The sequence below is a fragment of the Ambystoma mexicanum genome, chromosome 12, assembly GCF_040938575.1.
Source record: "Ambystoma mexicanum isolate Mex_15411 chromosome 12, UKY_AmexF1_1, whole genome shotgun sequence".
NCBI classification, from domain to species: Eukaryota; Metazoa; Chordata; class Amphibia; order Caudata; family Ambystomatidae; genus Ambystoma; species Ambystoma mexicanum.
Genome location: NC_090936.1, coordinates 172,949,255 through 172,965,629, shown reverse-complemented (window position 1 = coordinate 172,965,629; position 16,375 = coordinate 172,949,255). Strand labels below are relative to the sequence as shown.

Below are 16,375 nucleotides of genomic sequence, written 5' to 3'. Positions count from 1 at the left end.
TTCTGCTTCCATTGGATTCGCACTAGGTTTCGGGTAGCAGTAGCCTGCAAGACACCCAGCGGGCTGATATCTCGTGGCCCACCGGGTTTTCAATATGAAGTGTTAGCTATGAAGGGCAAAATGTTTCAAATTGTCCCCGAGTGCCCACAGTAAATCCACCTGTTGATGCAGTCCGGGGCCACCCACCGGACCAAGCCCAAAAAGGTTGCAGTGAAACGCAGTGAGGGCCCGCAGCACATGGCTGCCCATACAGTGCAGCACAACTTCTTGAGGACCGTGCGTTGGGTATTGCGGAGCGGACTCAACTCTCTAACCTCATGGGGAGGGCCCCATACCTCCATTTGGGGAAAAGGGATGAATTCCCTTGGTTCGTCACATAACCCTACAGTTCCCATCTTCAATCCACATCCCAGTTTCCTGCAATTTCAACGGAATTTAGATTCTGGTAGTTTGCGAGCCAGCTGTTGAGTTAACCTGCACCATAGTGTTTCACAAAGTTTATGAAGCAAGATGCATTAGCCCTCAGAGTGTAGCATACACATTTCTGTATCTAGATGACACCAGAAAGGCTAATGACACATTGCAGTATCCCTGCCCCAAAATGTGGGCCTTCTATTGAAATGGGAGGAAGAAGAAGAAAAAAAACACAATCGTCAGTGGACCCTTTCCCTCAAACTTCCATAAGAAAAATATTGCACCACAAAGAAATCCTCTGAGAAAGATGTGTTTTCACTCAGAAAACCAGTGAGGGTCAAAAGACTTCACTCGTCCTAATAATGCCCATCTTTCAGGTCAGTTTTGTTATTATGCTCTTCAAAAGCTCAGAAATTGCCACCTCCAGGGGGCAGATCACAGATGCAAAGTATAACTGCCACAAAAAAATAAGAGTGGAGAGCATGGACTGGAGAACAATATCCTGCTCTTCTCCAGATAGCGTCTTAAGATGTTAGCAGGTCAGGCTTAGGAGCCCACGGCGGCTCAGTTTCTACAGTCAGGAAATGCTTCCCATGGGACCTAGGCCTGCATATAAATTGTTTGCTGCTCGTAGTAAACATTTACAATGAAATCCCTGGCTAAGAACCATGTAATCTGTTGCTACCAACTCAACATGGACAACATTTCAGCAGTCTGGTATTGATCAAATGAAGGACATACTTTCCTTGGAGGGGATATAGCAGTGATAGCAGGATATATTCTGGGGTTATCGAAAGTTCTAGGAGACTACGCCAGGTACCTCATGCTCCAGCAATTGTAAGTTAGTTGAATGAGTGGATTTTTAGGCAACTGCTTCAAAACTGGGATCCATTTTAGACAGATGTTGTGTATCTTGAAGAGCGGTTTATTCTGCAAGTTGATCAAAATGCAATACCTACATTTGTGGTGCAGAGCATCTGATGTGAGGCTTTAGAGAGTGCTCTCCATATTTTCCAAAACAGAAAAAATTCAAGATCCACATCGACCCTGGCTTTTCCAGATCGCCCCAAGCAGCTGCATGGTACATTACCTAAAAGCTAATGAGACAGCTGCAGAGGGTATACAAGTGAATTGGCAGGAGTATCTCCTCACAGCAGTCCCAACAGAGAGTTTTACTTTGGAGACTCCAGCATCTTGGGTATGTTGGTTCCTGAAAGTCGCCATTACATCTAAAATACTCCAAGTAGGAGTTTGCCTGGAGAACATAATGAGCAGCCGACTGGTCAGTAGATTCTAGGTTTAAGAACATTAAACTTCAATACATCTAGCAGGCAGCAATGGTGGAGATTAAGTTTTAGGCAAGCAGAAGAAGCTCCTCCAAGCTTGCAGAAATATAGATTTTACAGACTTTGACTAGAGAAGACTTGATTCTAGAAAAGAGAGGCAAGCAATGGAAGGTATTGAGGGCAAGATTTGCTGTGGAGGAGACAACCAAGTTTATTGGGTTAACACACAACCTTGAAGCACAGCCCTTGCCGTCTTCTTTCCAACTGCCGCCATCATCTTCTCCCAGGTTCCACCTGCATCATACAGTTCAATAGGGATAGAAAAACTAAGGATAACCATAATATCCTACAGATGTTAACCCTTTGATATGCTACACAATACAACACCTCTCCTTATAGTAAAACCGAATACAATAACTAAACAGTGAACCAGAATTAAATAGAACATGACTGACAAGTAACCCTGTGCAACAGTTTATATCAGTGTTCCATTTCATAGCCCTGGCATCTCCCAAGTAACTTGCTAGAAGGTTTCGGATGCTGTAGCTCAGGCACTCCAATTAGTAGTGCTATTCCTTCAGCAGCTTCGAACACAACGCTACACAGGAATTATGAAGCATCTCATATTGCGTTCATTGCGAGAGGAGACATCTCACCATACAAATTCAAGCAGCTGGTTCCTACAGAAGCTGCTCCAGTGCTTTCCTTCATTCTTCCAGCGCACCATACATCCCCCAACTTTACCAAGGATTACTATTGCTCTAGCCTCCTCCGTAGGGCATACATTCTTCTGCAGTCTGCCCTACATTTTGCTTCCTCAATCAATTTATCGCCACTTTTGTTAAAGTTCAATGCCAACCCTTATGCATTCATGTCCCAACTGCCTCTTTCGGTGTCAGGCAAAGGTGATCTTTCTCTAAATTTCCTTTATACTTTATACTTCTGTACCTGATAGAACAGTACTTTCTCTGCTGTCAGCCCTTCATGATCCACAGCACTTGAATAGTTCCTCCAGTATTCTTTCAATTCCACCCAAGGAATAGCCAGTTCCCATGGGATAGGACAAAAACACAAAATAGGTGGATGGACAGTGATGGATTGCATGGTTATACAGTCAACGTGTTATGTGGCTGTATCAGCTCCTTTTCTCCTTTATGTTCAAGAACCTTTTCCTAACTGGCACTGTGCTCCAATGCAGAGTGGCTAATGCACTCCACTCCCACAATCCCCTTCCCCACTTCGGCCTAGCATCTTACTGTTACCAGGCAACACTGTGTTGAACTTCAAAAACAATGTGCTTGAGTGCGCATGCAGGTCCTTTACTCTAATCCTCTTCTCTGTGTAGACTGCATTGCCAGGCAATACCTTGCCTTATTTTCCATGCACACGTATGGATCTTATTCCGAGGTCCCTTGTGGCTTCTCTCCAAAACTGCCAGATACTATAATCCTTCCCAAGAATGTAACTGCACCATTACCCGGAACCACCTCTCCTTCCGTCCCTGAATTGATTCGGGTCCACACACAATACCTCCTGTGGTGTTGATCCTGTTAATGGCCTCAGGGTTGTCACCAAGTGCTCCCTTGTCACCAAATGCGAGGTATTGAGGACAAGGCTCACTATGGCGGAAACAACCAACTTTACAGAGTAGCAGAAAGCCCTGCAGCGCCCTCCTTGCCGTCCCCCTTCCAACTGCCACTATACCCCCCCCCCCCCATGTTCTACCCATATCATACAGTTCTATTAGGAAAGAGCAACCAAGCATAATCAGTTCTACAGAGGTTAACTCTGTGAGGTACTACACAATACAACAATGATCACCCTCTTTTGCTTACGCCCATGAATATATGGTGTTTCAGGCTACTAGTCCCTTCAATGCACTGTTATTTATGCTAGATTTATGCTTTTTAATACAGATACAACTAACAATCTTGGCCTGAGAGACTCTTACAGCCATAGGAACATAAATGAGAATAGGAAGTGACTTAAGAAAAGTAACTCCAGGGTTGGGCTGGAAACCAAAAGTAGCATTGGAATTATTATTATTTTTTTTAAAATAGCTCATGTTGGACAGCGCAAGCGAGCCCAAGCACTCAAGACTAGGACTTAGGGTTGTCCCACGAGAACATTTCAAAGGGGATGTGGCAGAGGGATGAACGAAGAGGGAAGTGTGTATGTGAAGCAGGGTATGCCTGGGCACTATGGGTTTCTGAGACCTACCAGGAAATCTCCCGATTTCCCTGTAGGCCAGTTCACCAGTAATGTAATTATGTAATTACAACAATGTTAACTAATTCAATACAACTAGAGAATGGGGAGGGGGAAGACAAACCTACTATGCCTTGTGAGTGTTTAGAACATTCAAGTGCAGAGGGGAGAGGGGTATGCTCGTGGAGAGCAGCAGGTAAAGTGCTTTGAAGAAAGTGCAACCTGCAGTGTTGGAGGGTGAGTCGAGGCAAGTGCAGTGGATAGACAGCAGCTGGGATGATCAGATGTGGGAGGTCAGGGCCCCGAGGATGCATAAGGGCCCGTGCACACCAGTCAAGCTACTGTGCGATTAGCAGGGGAAAGAGGAAGGGAACCAAGAGGAAGGTCTTGAAGCTTTTCCGGAACTTAGAGAGGTTCTGCTGAAAACCAAGGGGGAGGCTGTTCCAAAGAAGGGAGTCTGCTGAGGAAAGCGATCAACCACCTGCTCTCAGTTTAGTAAATAGCTTCACAAACAGGGAGTTGGTGCCAGAGGAGCACAGGAGTCTAGAGGGGGATTGTTTGGTTGGAAAGAGTTGCAGATAGAGTGGTCTCCGGCACGAGAAAGACTTGTGGATGATGGAGAGGGATTTGAATTTAATCCGTGCTGCGATCAGAGCCAGTGAAGACTGTAGGGCAGGAGAGATGCGGTCCCTGGGCTTGAGGCCAAGGATAAGTTTCACTGCCCTATTCTAGATTCGTTGGAGGGCGTTGCAGAGTGGACAAAGGTCGATTAAGGAGGAGGCTATTGCAATAGTCAAGCTTAGAGAGAACCAGAGCCCAGCTAACAGTCTCTGGGGGAAGATGAGGAAAGGTAGAATTCCTTTCAGAAGGAAGAGCTGAGGGACTTCTTGGCAATGTCCCGAGTATGAGGGAGGAAAGAGAGCAAGAAGTCGAAGATGACCGAGGTTTCTGGCTTCCGAAGAGGGAGCAGGGGCAGAGCTCATGGAAGAAGACCAGAGTGAAGAGAAGATGTTGAGTGCCGGGGTCCCAATAGGGAGGATCTCAGTTTTGCTGCCATTGAGGCAAAGGTAATTAGAGGCACACCAGGCCTGGATAGCTGAGAGGCAGTTTGGGATGAAGGAGGGTGCAAAGGTGTTTGTAGGAAGCTTGAAGAGTTGTGTGGCGTCAGCATAGCACTGGAAGTTGTGGGAGAAGGAGGGAATGAGGAGTGCCAGCACAGTAAGGTAGATGTTAAAGAACCAAGGGGAAAGAACAGAGCCCTGGGAGATGCCACAGGTGGAGAAGGAAGTAGGGGAGGAGCAGGTGCCCAGTATGACTTTGGAAGAGCAGGCAGTTAGAAAGAAGGTAAACTTGGCCAGTGCCCGCTCCGAGATACCCAGGGTGTCGTGAACCCTTTTTATGAGAATGGAGTGGTTCATTGTGTCAAATGCAAAAGAGATCAAGGAGGATGAGGACAGCAGGGGAGTTGGAATCAAGGGATACGAGCAGTACTTCATGTGTGTTCAGAAGAGCAGTTTGTGCCTCTGGCTGCTTGGAATCCAGACTGATGGTCGTGAAGACTGCCAACAAGTTCAGTGTGGGAGTTAAGTTGGGGCAGGGGGCAACTTCTCAAGCGATTTCCCCAGGAACGAGGTGTTGGGAGATGGGGAGATAGTTGGCTGGGCAGGAAGGGTCTGCCTTTTTTTTAATTTTTTTTAAAGAGGGGGAGAAAAAAGTGAGTTCTTGAGGGAGGATGGAAAAGAACCAGTAGCAAAGGAGTGGTTACAAAGATCAACGAGAGCAGGGGCGATAGGAAATGTTGTCCTTGATGGTTCTGGATGAGCAAGGGGCAACCTGTTTGGAAGAACCCTTCATGGAGTTGACAACTCTGGTGACTTCGTCCGGAGACAGAGGCGAAGGAGGAAAAGGAGAAGGGTGAGTGATCAGGGGAGGCAAGGGGGGGGGGAGATGGGTTAGAAGAGTGTGACACGGCTGTTCAGTATGTCCTGGGTTTTGGAGGTAAAGTGAGTGGCAAGTGCATTGCAAAGGGTTTCAGAAGGAGTAGGGCAAGAGGATACTGTCGAAGGATTGGCAAGTTCCCTGCAGATTTTGAAGAGTTCAGCCATGTTGTTGGACGCACCAGATACTCGTGCCTGAATGTGGCCCTTTATTTTTTGCACGGATAGAGTCTGTAATGCCGTTGGAGCAGGCGGCAGGCCAATTCGTCAGAGGGTGTATAAATTGCATCATAATTTTATTTTTTAAACTTTCTTTATTGTAGCATTTGGCACAGAAAATTACACTATTCATTTGCAAAAATAAAACCATGCATATTGGCACAAAGTGTATAAACAGTACATAGGCATTGCTTTCGAGGTGACAATCAAATTATCAGAAGTCACGTACACGAGTACAGGGGGTTGGGGGGGGGGGGAACTACAGTGAAGAACACAATGATAGTATGGCAGAGGTGATTAGAGGGACACATTTAGTCTGACAGGGTGTCTTTGCCAGTGCGCGCCAGGTAGGCCCTAAATCATGGAACAGACTCCGAATTGACCTCAGACGCCCACTACCTTAAACCAGATTTAGAAGTAACGCTCTCAAATGGCTTCACACTAACAACCAATAACCTTCCTTCCCCCTACACTGCCACACTACCCTGACCACTGTACTTAACATCTCCACCGCAACTTACACTCCGAACCCGTTTGCCTATAGCTGCTGGCGCTCCCTAAACTTACGTATTGTTAAGCCTGATCCATGTTATGCATATGATCAGATATTCCATTTATGTTTTTTCTCTCTACTGGCAATTGCCTGTACTGTTTTACTGTATTATATACTGTATTTTACTTGGACTTGGATGTATGTACCAGACTTCTTGTACTGCTGCCCCCAGCTGCCCAAGGGCTTGGTGCGCATTATCAAATAAACAAACAAAGGGCGACCATATGTCCTTTGGACGGTTCAAAGCTGCCTGCAAAACGACCGATTGCTCCTTGGTGTCACTAGCCCAAGCAACAGTCCTCAGCCATTGGTCAGTTGATGGTGCAGTGCGCTTTGACAAATGAGGTAGAAAACATTGCATAGCAAGCAACAAACAAATTAACCAGTTTCCGCCCACTGCCCTACGGTTTTCAAAGACATGAAAAAGGCATTGCATTGGTGTGGCGTCTAATACAACACCCATCATGTCAGTGAGGATAGTGCAGACATCTTTCCAATAACCATCTAGCATGGGGCAGCTCCATACCATGTAAAGTACCCAGCTTCCACATCTAGGCCAACCCCTAACCTTCCAGCCCGCCCCCACATCTAGGCCAACATCCTTGCTTGGGAGAAGAGTTTCAGTTTTGCCGGCGAATAATGGTATCTGTGGAGAACTTTGAGCTGTATCAAGCAAAACCGGGAGTTAAGAGACCTGAGTTTGCGTATCATAATTTTCTAATCCGTGATCCAGCAGACAGACACCCCTGCAGGCTTGTCCAGATTTCGCATTCAAAACAATGTTTATTGTAACAAAAAAACAAAAAATGTTTTAAAAAGTTAACGTTTTGTTATGGTTTACACTGCCCTCTCTATTTGGTGACAACATTTTGCATCTGTTCCTGGAGAAGAACTGACATCTTTGTGACATTTCAGAGAAAGGAGTCCTTAGAGTGGCTGGAAATGCAAGCTTAATTATTTTGTCAAATGTTTGACTTGTGGTTCAAGGGTTCCTTGTTTTTAGCAAGCGATTGTTAAGCTGTATCACACAGCAAGAAAAGGGACTAAGAGGATCAAGTCCGGAATATTATGGTCTCACGAGTTGATGTGACTGGCAGACAGGATCACATGTACGGTTTTCTGAACAGCATTCTTTCACAGGTTTCAGGTGACATAGTTTTAGTTTTTTTACTCTACTTTTAAATGTTGCTGAATACGCAACAATGAAAAAATGGAAGCCTGTTGATTGCCTCCTTATCTTTGAGACTTTCCAACACCATCAGGTCAGGACAATCTCTACTATATTGAAGGCCTAAATAACATCTAATCTGTAGGTGCATAAGAACCAGCAAAGCTCATGAGACATGGATGATCAACTACTACTGCATTTGGACAAAACAAATTTGTAATCTAAATTTAGCCATAGTACTCTGTATTTATGTATTTTACTACAAGACAGAACTCAAGTGATCCAGCCATACTCGAGATCCAAGACAGAGGCCTATCAACTGGTAAGGATTCACAAGACTTGAACAAGAAAGCTGCATACAATGGACCTATGCACTTCAAAGGTCTTAACAGGAGCGGATACATGGAGTTTGGGAACGCCAATGGTAGAGGCCCAGATTCAAAGCAAGAGTCAAGACAAGGTAGAAAAAACGGAACGCCTAAAATCGACTAAGCAAAGAAAAAAAGCAGTTAGTCTTACCTTCCTTGTACTCCGAGTCAATGCGCTTCTTTACATCACTCTTCCATTTAGTGAGTATGGAGGATGTGGCAAAAAATGTTAACAACGCTGAAAAAAAGCTGTAATTTGCAACTGTGAGGATGAACCCAACAATCAGTCCTAGAAAAGAAATAAGCGAGTATTGATAAGAGCTATATTGCGAGAATACAAAATGTAATGCAACAACAGCCAGAATCACCATCTTCAGGGAGCTCTTCGAATAGGACCCTGTTGATCAACTGCGTTCCCAAGCTAAGCTTCACATTACATTAGAAGTGTGGCATTCCATTCTGGTTTCATATATATTAGATCAATTTCTGCACTGAAATTGAACTTCATCCTTAAGCCTTTCTACATAGTACAATACAGGTCAATTACGCATTTGTAAATCAGTCAGTGGGAGTTGACAAAAGTATCAAGGTAAAGATATCTGGTTTCGTGCCAAAGCAGAAAGAAAACAGCTTGGCTGATACACACAATTAAAACAAACAGAATGCTATTCATGGATAAACCAAGAAGGTAGGATGGCAAAAAAGACTGGGCCTGGTGCGACGGTCAGCAAGGTGTTACTAATTACACAAACAATATGTCCTTGTTGAACAGGGTTGTGTTTTGTTATAGCCAAATCAATCTTAAGAGTTTTGAGTGCGGTCTAGTAATCACATGACACTGTTCTTAAAATACATCATGTTCCTTGCCAGGCTGTAGGCTTGGTCCTTCAATTTTCTCAGTCTTTCTAGACTGGAGGTTTGAATTCCGCTTCCTTACTTTTACCCAATTTTCTTGGGTATATATTTGACATTCCTTTCTCACCAAACGGGTCAGCATTTCACTCATTAAAAGCATGAGGAGACCACTAGGGGGCACGGGAGAAGATGGCCGCTTAGGCGTGTAGCTCCCGTCCCCTCCAGAAATACGGAGAAGATAATGAGCATTTAAGCCCAAGACATCGGAATCCAAGCACATCAACGCAGAGGAGATACCCCTAGGAACCGTGTGGGGAAAAGCATGATGTGACGCAAAGCGCTGTGGTGCAGAGGTGGCAGGAAAACATGGTATTAAGGCTCACGGCCACCAGAGATCAAGAACTAGGCCCTGCCCAGTGCTGACTGAGTGAAGGGCATGCATGCAACAAGGCAGACTGGAACGATCCCCAGGTGATGGGCACGGACGGGAGAGACATCTCTCACACGCAGGCAGTCCCACTGCACGGATACAAGGACAGAACAACGAAGACTCAGCTAGGGAGGAGCCGCAAGCAGAGGGCACGAACTGTGCACCCAGGGCAGGAGGGAGCCGAGCTGCAGGGAATAGCCCACCTACCCGGCACCAGCAGCAGCTGCTACGTGAGCCGCCAACTACTTCTGTCCGAGAACTAGCCGCAGAGCAACGATCCACCTGACTTAGGTGGCCACTGAGAGCGGGCGGAAGCGCAGATGGGAGAACGGAGCCCACGAAAGGAGTGAAGAGGGTTCATGGAGACCGGAGCCCGGGACAAGAGCAAAACATAGCCCTCACCAGGGCAAGGTACGTCTGGGCCCCCCTAAGCTTCACGCATCGCAGGCGGCATGGGAAGACACCGGAGCAGAACCGAGGGCACCTGGGAAACATAAAAAGGGAGCCCACAAGCAGCTCGGCAGACGGACAATCCCCGATCTAACAAGGGTGGGAGCAGAAGGGGCTGACAAGAATAAGACACCCTTTGCAAGCTGTCCCCCTAAGCACTGCAAGATACAACCGAAAGTCCCAAACTGAAAAACACTGCAACACTGAGCAAGGTGATGGGTGCAGGGAAGAGAGCACTACGGAACCCGACAGGACTTGGAGACACCCACGTGCGATACAGCACCCCAGGCGAAGGAAAGCCCGTCGGAGCACCCAGCTGACAAACGGGGTAAGCAAAACCTACGCAGCAAAAAGCCCTGCAGCAACAGAAACAGAGGGAGATTGCGGCAAACCAGGGACCCACCGCACACAAAATCGAGAAGGTTAACCCCCCCCCCCACATAGAGAAGCAAGGGAGAGCAATACGGTCCCCCCTACCCAGACCCCAAACAAAGGCCAGACTGCTGGGCATCGAGAGAGGAGAGGAACGCCCTAAAGCCAAAATCAACAGAATCAGGAAGGATAGAGACTCCCCAGATAGGAGAGAGCGGGAACTCACTCGCGACACGCGCCCCCACACCCCAAGTGCAAAAGTGAGAGGGCACACAGTACTTTTAGGACATTCAGAAGGGGACATACCCGCACCCACCGTACATCAGTAAGGGAAAAATTGTGAAGACAAAGTAGCATCACCCGGCGTACAGGGACCGCTGCCCCCGGACAAACCGAGTGAACCCAAGAACAGAACGCGCCAATAAGAAAGGAAAAATTGGAACTCTGAGTAAGTCAAGGAACAGAGTGGTAGGGACGGGGCAGTTGTTTATTGTGCCAATCAGAAAACAGTACAAAGAGGAAAGAACTGGAACGAAGACAGGGTCCTAGTCATATGCAGAGAGGCCTGCAGTACAGAGACCGGCGACCGCAGCTGGAGACTCTGAAGCAAGGGAGCGTAGGGCCAGATGTCCAAGGAAGTAAGGGATGACGAAAGGAGATATTCCCCAACTGCACGGATGGCGACAGGAATAGACCTGTCCAAGTTCTCCACAAAAGAAGATACAGGGCACATTTTAGCGGAGATCAAGACCCTCAGAGGGGACATACAGGCCTCACCGGCAGACCTAACAGACAGAATGATGACAGTGGAGAACAAGGTAGAAGAACTTGAACATAATCGGTTGAATTTGGACCTGGTCTAAATGAAGTTGGACAAGAAGATGACGGCACTAGAGCTAAGGTAGGAAGAGGTGATGCCCAAAATGGATGATCTTGAAAACAAAGAGACGCAACATAAGGATAGTAGGGCTGAAGGAACCGGCAAGGGACCGATCCCCACCCACCCTGCCCCCGAGACAAGTGGAAGAGAAAGTCACCACGCTAATAAACCAACTCTTTGAAGCAGAAGGGGCAAACAGTGCAACTCGAGAGGGTGCACAGAGGAGACAGGCCCTACAGAAATGCCCCCGGCTCCATAGTGGCTAAATGCTTGAGCTACAAAGACAGAATGGAAGTGCTAAACAGGGAGAAAACAATGCAGAGTGGCATTTGAGGGCTCCAAAGTCAAAATTTACCAGGACCTTTCGAAATGTCACACTGGCAAGGCGCAGAAGCTGCAGACCCCTTACAACATGGCTGTGGGAAAAAGAAGTTAGATACATATGGGGATACCCATTCTCGATGCAATTTGAGATGAAGTGGTGGACTATTGCCCAACATCGGCAGAGCAGGCCTAGAGACATCTTACAGCGGATAGACGTCCAACCGAGAAGCCCGCAGGGCAAGCCCGCCAGAGGGGACCGACTGTGACCTGCTCCAGGCCCACAAAGAAGAAGGGGACAGACGGGGAAAAGTACGAGACTCAACAGGCCTTCTCCCCGAAATGCACCCTCCACGTAAGACCAACGGCAGGAGAACAATCCTAGGGACTAAACGGAGTAATTTGCAATATGGAAACAGAAACTGGACAGATGGCTAGAAAGATACAGAAGATTTGCTGGAGGGGGGGCGACTCAACTCACTCCAAGGTGGCCCCTTATGAGAGAGGGGGCGTCTCAGAGACTAAAGTTCAATACACCAAGTTGGAAACGCAAACAGTTGAAAGGTTACGTTGAGTGTTAACTAAGGGGGTTGGCGCCAGCACAGCATATCCTGATAGTGAGCAAGGTCTCCTGACCAAGGAAGAAACAGGAAGGGCAAGGTCAAAAAACAGATAGAGGCAGTAGAGAGAAGCAGGGATACACAGGTCATGGGGAAAGGTGATACAAGGATGGGTCTAACCGTGGGAACACTCATTGTGAAAGGTCTTAATTCACCTGCTAAAAGGTCACTGACTGAGAAAATTTCAAAAGGCCTCACTGGACATATTGTTCCTAGGAGGAAACGCGCCTAATACAGGGGGCAAGAGCGGGCGTTGAGAGGGGGGCGGATAGGACAGGTATACTGGGCATCCGGGAGCACCAAGAAAGATGGAGTTGGTATAATGCTCCACAGACAATGCAGGCTACAGGACTGTGTGGCCACGAACCTGCTGGAAGGAAGAATGCTGATCTTGCAGGGTAACCGAGAGGCGTTTGACAAAATACAAGGGATCGAGGCAGACATACATAGTGGGGTGGGGGGGATCTCAACTCATGGGCAAACGAAACCTGGGACAGGAAGGGGAGAGACAGGACAGAAGATGGGGGAGCGGACAGGCTGGGACATCTGGGATTGGCAATTGAGTGGCGGGGTCTGATGACATATGGAGGAATCAGCACCCACAGGAGGAGGGCTATAGCTTCTACTCAGCACACCATAAAACATACACAAGGATTTGCGCCTTGCTCCATATTTACGAGCAGGTGGTGAATCCTTATGGTCACTTCACCCGCACTGCTCACTGCTCACAGCCAACTCATGTTTCATCATGAAATACAAACTGTATAACATGCAAATATTTGCTATCTTATGTGTCTTCAACAATCTGACCAACATCTTGTATTAACTATTGCAACTGTAAACATGTCAAACAATCAAATACAAACATGTGTATAAATATCACGATGAAACAGGTCGCTCACGGTACTCATTCACAATACTTGCACACACTGTCACTATCACACAAATGCACAGCCTTGAGAAAGACCCTAGGTCGAAAACACTTGTTGGCATTCCTTGACCTGTAAATGGCATTTATTTAATATGCAACTGTACACAAGTTTGTCTGCCCAATTTAGGCAGTTATTGTGACCCGTCAACGCACCATTAAAATCGACCAACCTTAACATCCAACTGCGTCCAGCAGTTATTGGAGAGTCATACTAGGGTACCATTATACCACTTGGCAACTGCCATATCCAGCGCCATTGTAACGGAGGTTCCAAACCCAATTCTCCACTTGCACAACCACTGGGACTTCAGGAGCTCTCTCCCACTGGAACCTCAACACCAAGCTGCAGGAAGAACCTTAGTCAACCTACAGAGAACAGATCAGCACAGGGGTCCACTATTCCTATAAGCTCCTACCATCCCCAATAGTCGGGTATGTCTCTGCCTTTGTTCCTGGCAGCCATTTCGACTTGCCTTCTGGACTTTTTTACATTTCTCTGCCGCACCTGTGTGACCTCTCCCCTGTCCCCTCCTGTGCGCACGATTGGCTGTGTCCCTCCAGGAGATAGGCTCTTAACCACATCCCCTAGGGCAGCCCACTGCATGTGCGGCCCCTTCGACTAAGGGCAGCTCCCAAAGAAGCAGCTCTAGACCGTGTTTGCCCATGTTCGCCTGAGAAGCCAGTAGCCAGCCGTCAACCAGCAGCAAATGACAAGATAAGTGTGGACTGGGTGGAGAGTACAGCAATCACTGCATTCCAAAAAGCCCTGCCTCTCCAAATACCTACACAACATAAGCATACCAAAATCCGCCAACTAGTAAAGAATACCCCTTCACTGCTGTGTATCAAATGCTCAGTGGCGTTATTCACTGTTGTGTCCCATACTTGGGCGTTCTCGCTCTATTCAGATACCTCAAATCTAGGTGTTTGCACCTCTGCTTTGCCTCCAATTTAGGCATTCGTATTCTGTCCTGGTGAAGTTTAGCCATGCTTCACACTCTGACAGATGATGTGTGAAGACTAGCATTGCGTCACTTCTAGACAACTAACACTAGCTTGCGTCCCACCACCTCTCATCTGGGTGGTGACCAAGACCCTTCACCAGCGACCAACACAAGTTGCCCTGACAGTGTCACACCTGCTAGACGGGGACTAGACAGCTGTTAAACAGCGTCAACGGATAAGGTAGGCCCAACTTTCAGGTACTAATAGCCACGTTAACACTCAACTCACCCTAAACAACCAATACCTGCAATAAATGCACCAATCACACATGCCCGTGACACCTTCTGGGAAGACCAATGGGAATCCAAGTGCACTTAAATGCCGTTCATATTTTGAAGCCTAGACCTTACCCCTACCGTGTAGGAATCTCAAGTTTAGCTGTGTTTATATCTGCCACTCTGTGAAGCCTAAACCATTCTCCCACATTCCAGGAATCTCAAATTTAGGAGTTTTTATATCTGCCATTTTGTGAAACCCAAGCCTTCACCAACCGTCCAGAAACATCCGGGTACCCGCTGAAAGCAACTAACCATAGCATGATCACTACCCAACTTACTAAGAACCAAGGTTAGGTCGTTCACCTCCCACAACCATCCCATAACCCAACTGCCTACGGTCTCTCCAATGCTTAATATCCCAACACCACCTCACTTAGACCCTCCACCCACAGGAAAGAGATACGAAACCCAAACCCACTATTTAGGTAGCCACCCACGAAACCCCCAGCAAATTACCTGCATCCTAGAACAACCCAAGCCCAGAATCCCCCAAATCTCATAAATCACACACACACAGACACTCCAGCCAATCTACAACAGCAGCCCACTATATCACAACTACCCCCGGATTATAACCATGTACAAAAGAAGCGAGGCCACATAGTGCACCACGCAATAAAGCGAAAGGACGAGACAACACCATCTAAACCACAAGAGATCCTACAGGTTAGCTACAGCCCCAGTAACCCAACCCCCAAAATAAATAAATAAAAAAGAAATACAAGCCCAGCGGCCACAAGATGCCCAGAACAGGACGCTGCTAAAGAAACACAAAACAAGGAACAATCCCAATGCAGCCGCTCTCAATTCCAGTGAAACTTCCACAAATACAGAACACACCCCTACAAACACCACGACCAACAGAACAAATGTCATGAGAAGAGAAAATCCTATATCAAACACCGTACCTTGCAACTGCCTCCACACCTCAACACCCAATGTCACTGGCAGTTCTAGGCAGACAGAAAACCTATTGGAACCTAGCAGGAAAAGAAACTAAATAAACGCCCTGACTCCCCATATCCCAAAAATACAAGGGCAGTTTGAACAACTACATCAAACCATAGAAGATGGAGTAGAAGATTTCTCAAACACAGCTATCAATCTAAAAAACAATTCCATGACGAGCAGAGCACACAGAGCTCCAAATAATTTGTGTAAGCACAACAGAAGCAACCCCACAGAATGACTGCTAAATAAAACAGACAAAAAAAATAAAATAAACATAACACTGCTGAAAAGATCCATTGTAACCTAATCAACGCAAGATCAATGTCCAAACATGCCACAGAGATTGTTGACCTCCTGTGAGACGGGTGTATTGACATCCTATTCATAATGGAAACTTGGCTAGACGGAAACTACAAAATCACACTCCACAGCTGTCTCCCTGACAACTCCCTAAAGGTTCATGCCTCTCGCCCACTCTCTATAATGATAACACCAAGCTGCTATTTACAGCCCTTAACGCTATGGGTGTCATCTACACAAACTTTTCAGATGACACCCAGATCCTCATTCCCACCACTAGCAACTATGATATTTATCTACAGCCAAACAGAAGGAAGACAGTGTTAGGATGCAAGGCAGTCCCATGTGTGCAGATAATGTGTCTTTTAAAAGGGAGTTCCCCCTTGGGAAGAGGGGTACTTGTCCACCAAGGTGGACCCACTCCCAGAGACTTCCCACTTGCCCAGATTCCTACGGAGGGTCTTGTGGAACGGGCTGCTCCAACAGGGGTGGCTCGGCACGAATACCCCCGATTCGTCATAGTATTGATAGTTGCTTAAATAAGGCAGGAGAAATTGTGGTATGCAGTCTTTTAAAAGAATGAAAATATAAGGACAGTGTTCGATATTTTGTTTATTTTAATTAAATGCACTATCCAACACTTTCCCCAAATATTCTAGGACTGGAGTTGGTATATAAAATTACACCAGTCCTGAAATATGTTGGGGAGAGTGTTTGGTGGTGCATTTAAATAAAATAATGAAAATATCGAAAACACTGTAATTTTTTCATTTGTTATAAACACATGGAACCCGAAATAGTAGGTTCTGACTGGTTGGCATGTGTTTTA

General features: G+C 46.7%; 1 protein-coding gene across 2 annotated transcripts in view; it reads right to left on the bottom strand.

Annotated features, from left to right (window-relative positions):
• Positions 1-16,375, bottom strand: part of TMEM19 (transmembrane protein 19) — a 353,906-nt gene that overhangs the window by 182,301 nt on the left and 155,230 nt on the right. For both annotated transcript variants that reach the window (XM_069628253.1, XM_069628252.1), the window contains exon 4: positions 8,305-8,442. In XM_069628253.1, the coding sequence (XP_069484354.1) occupies positions 8,305-8,442 (138 nt within the window). The remainder of the gene's footprint in view (positions 1-8,304; positions 8,443-16,375) is intronic.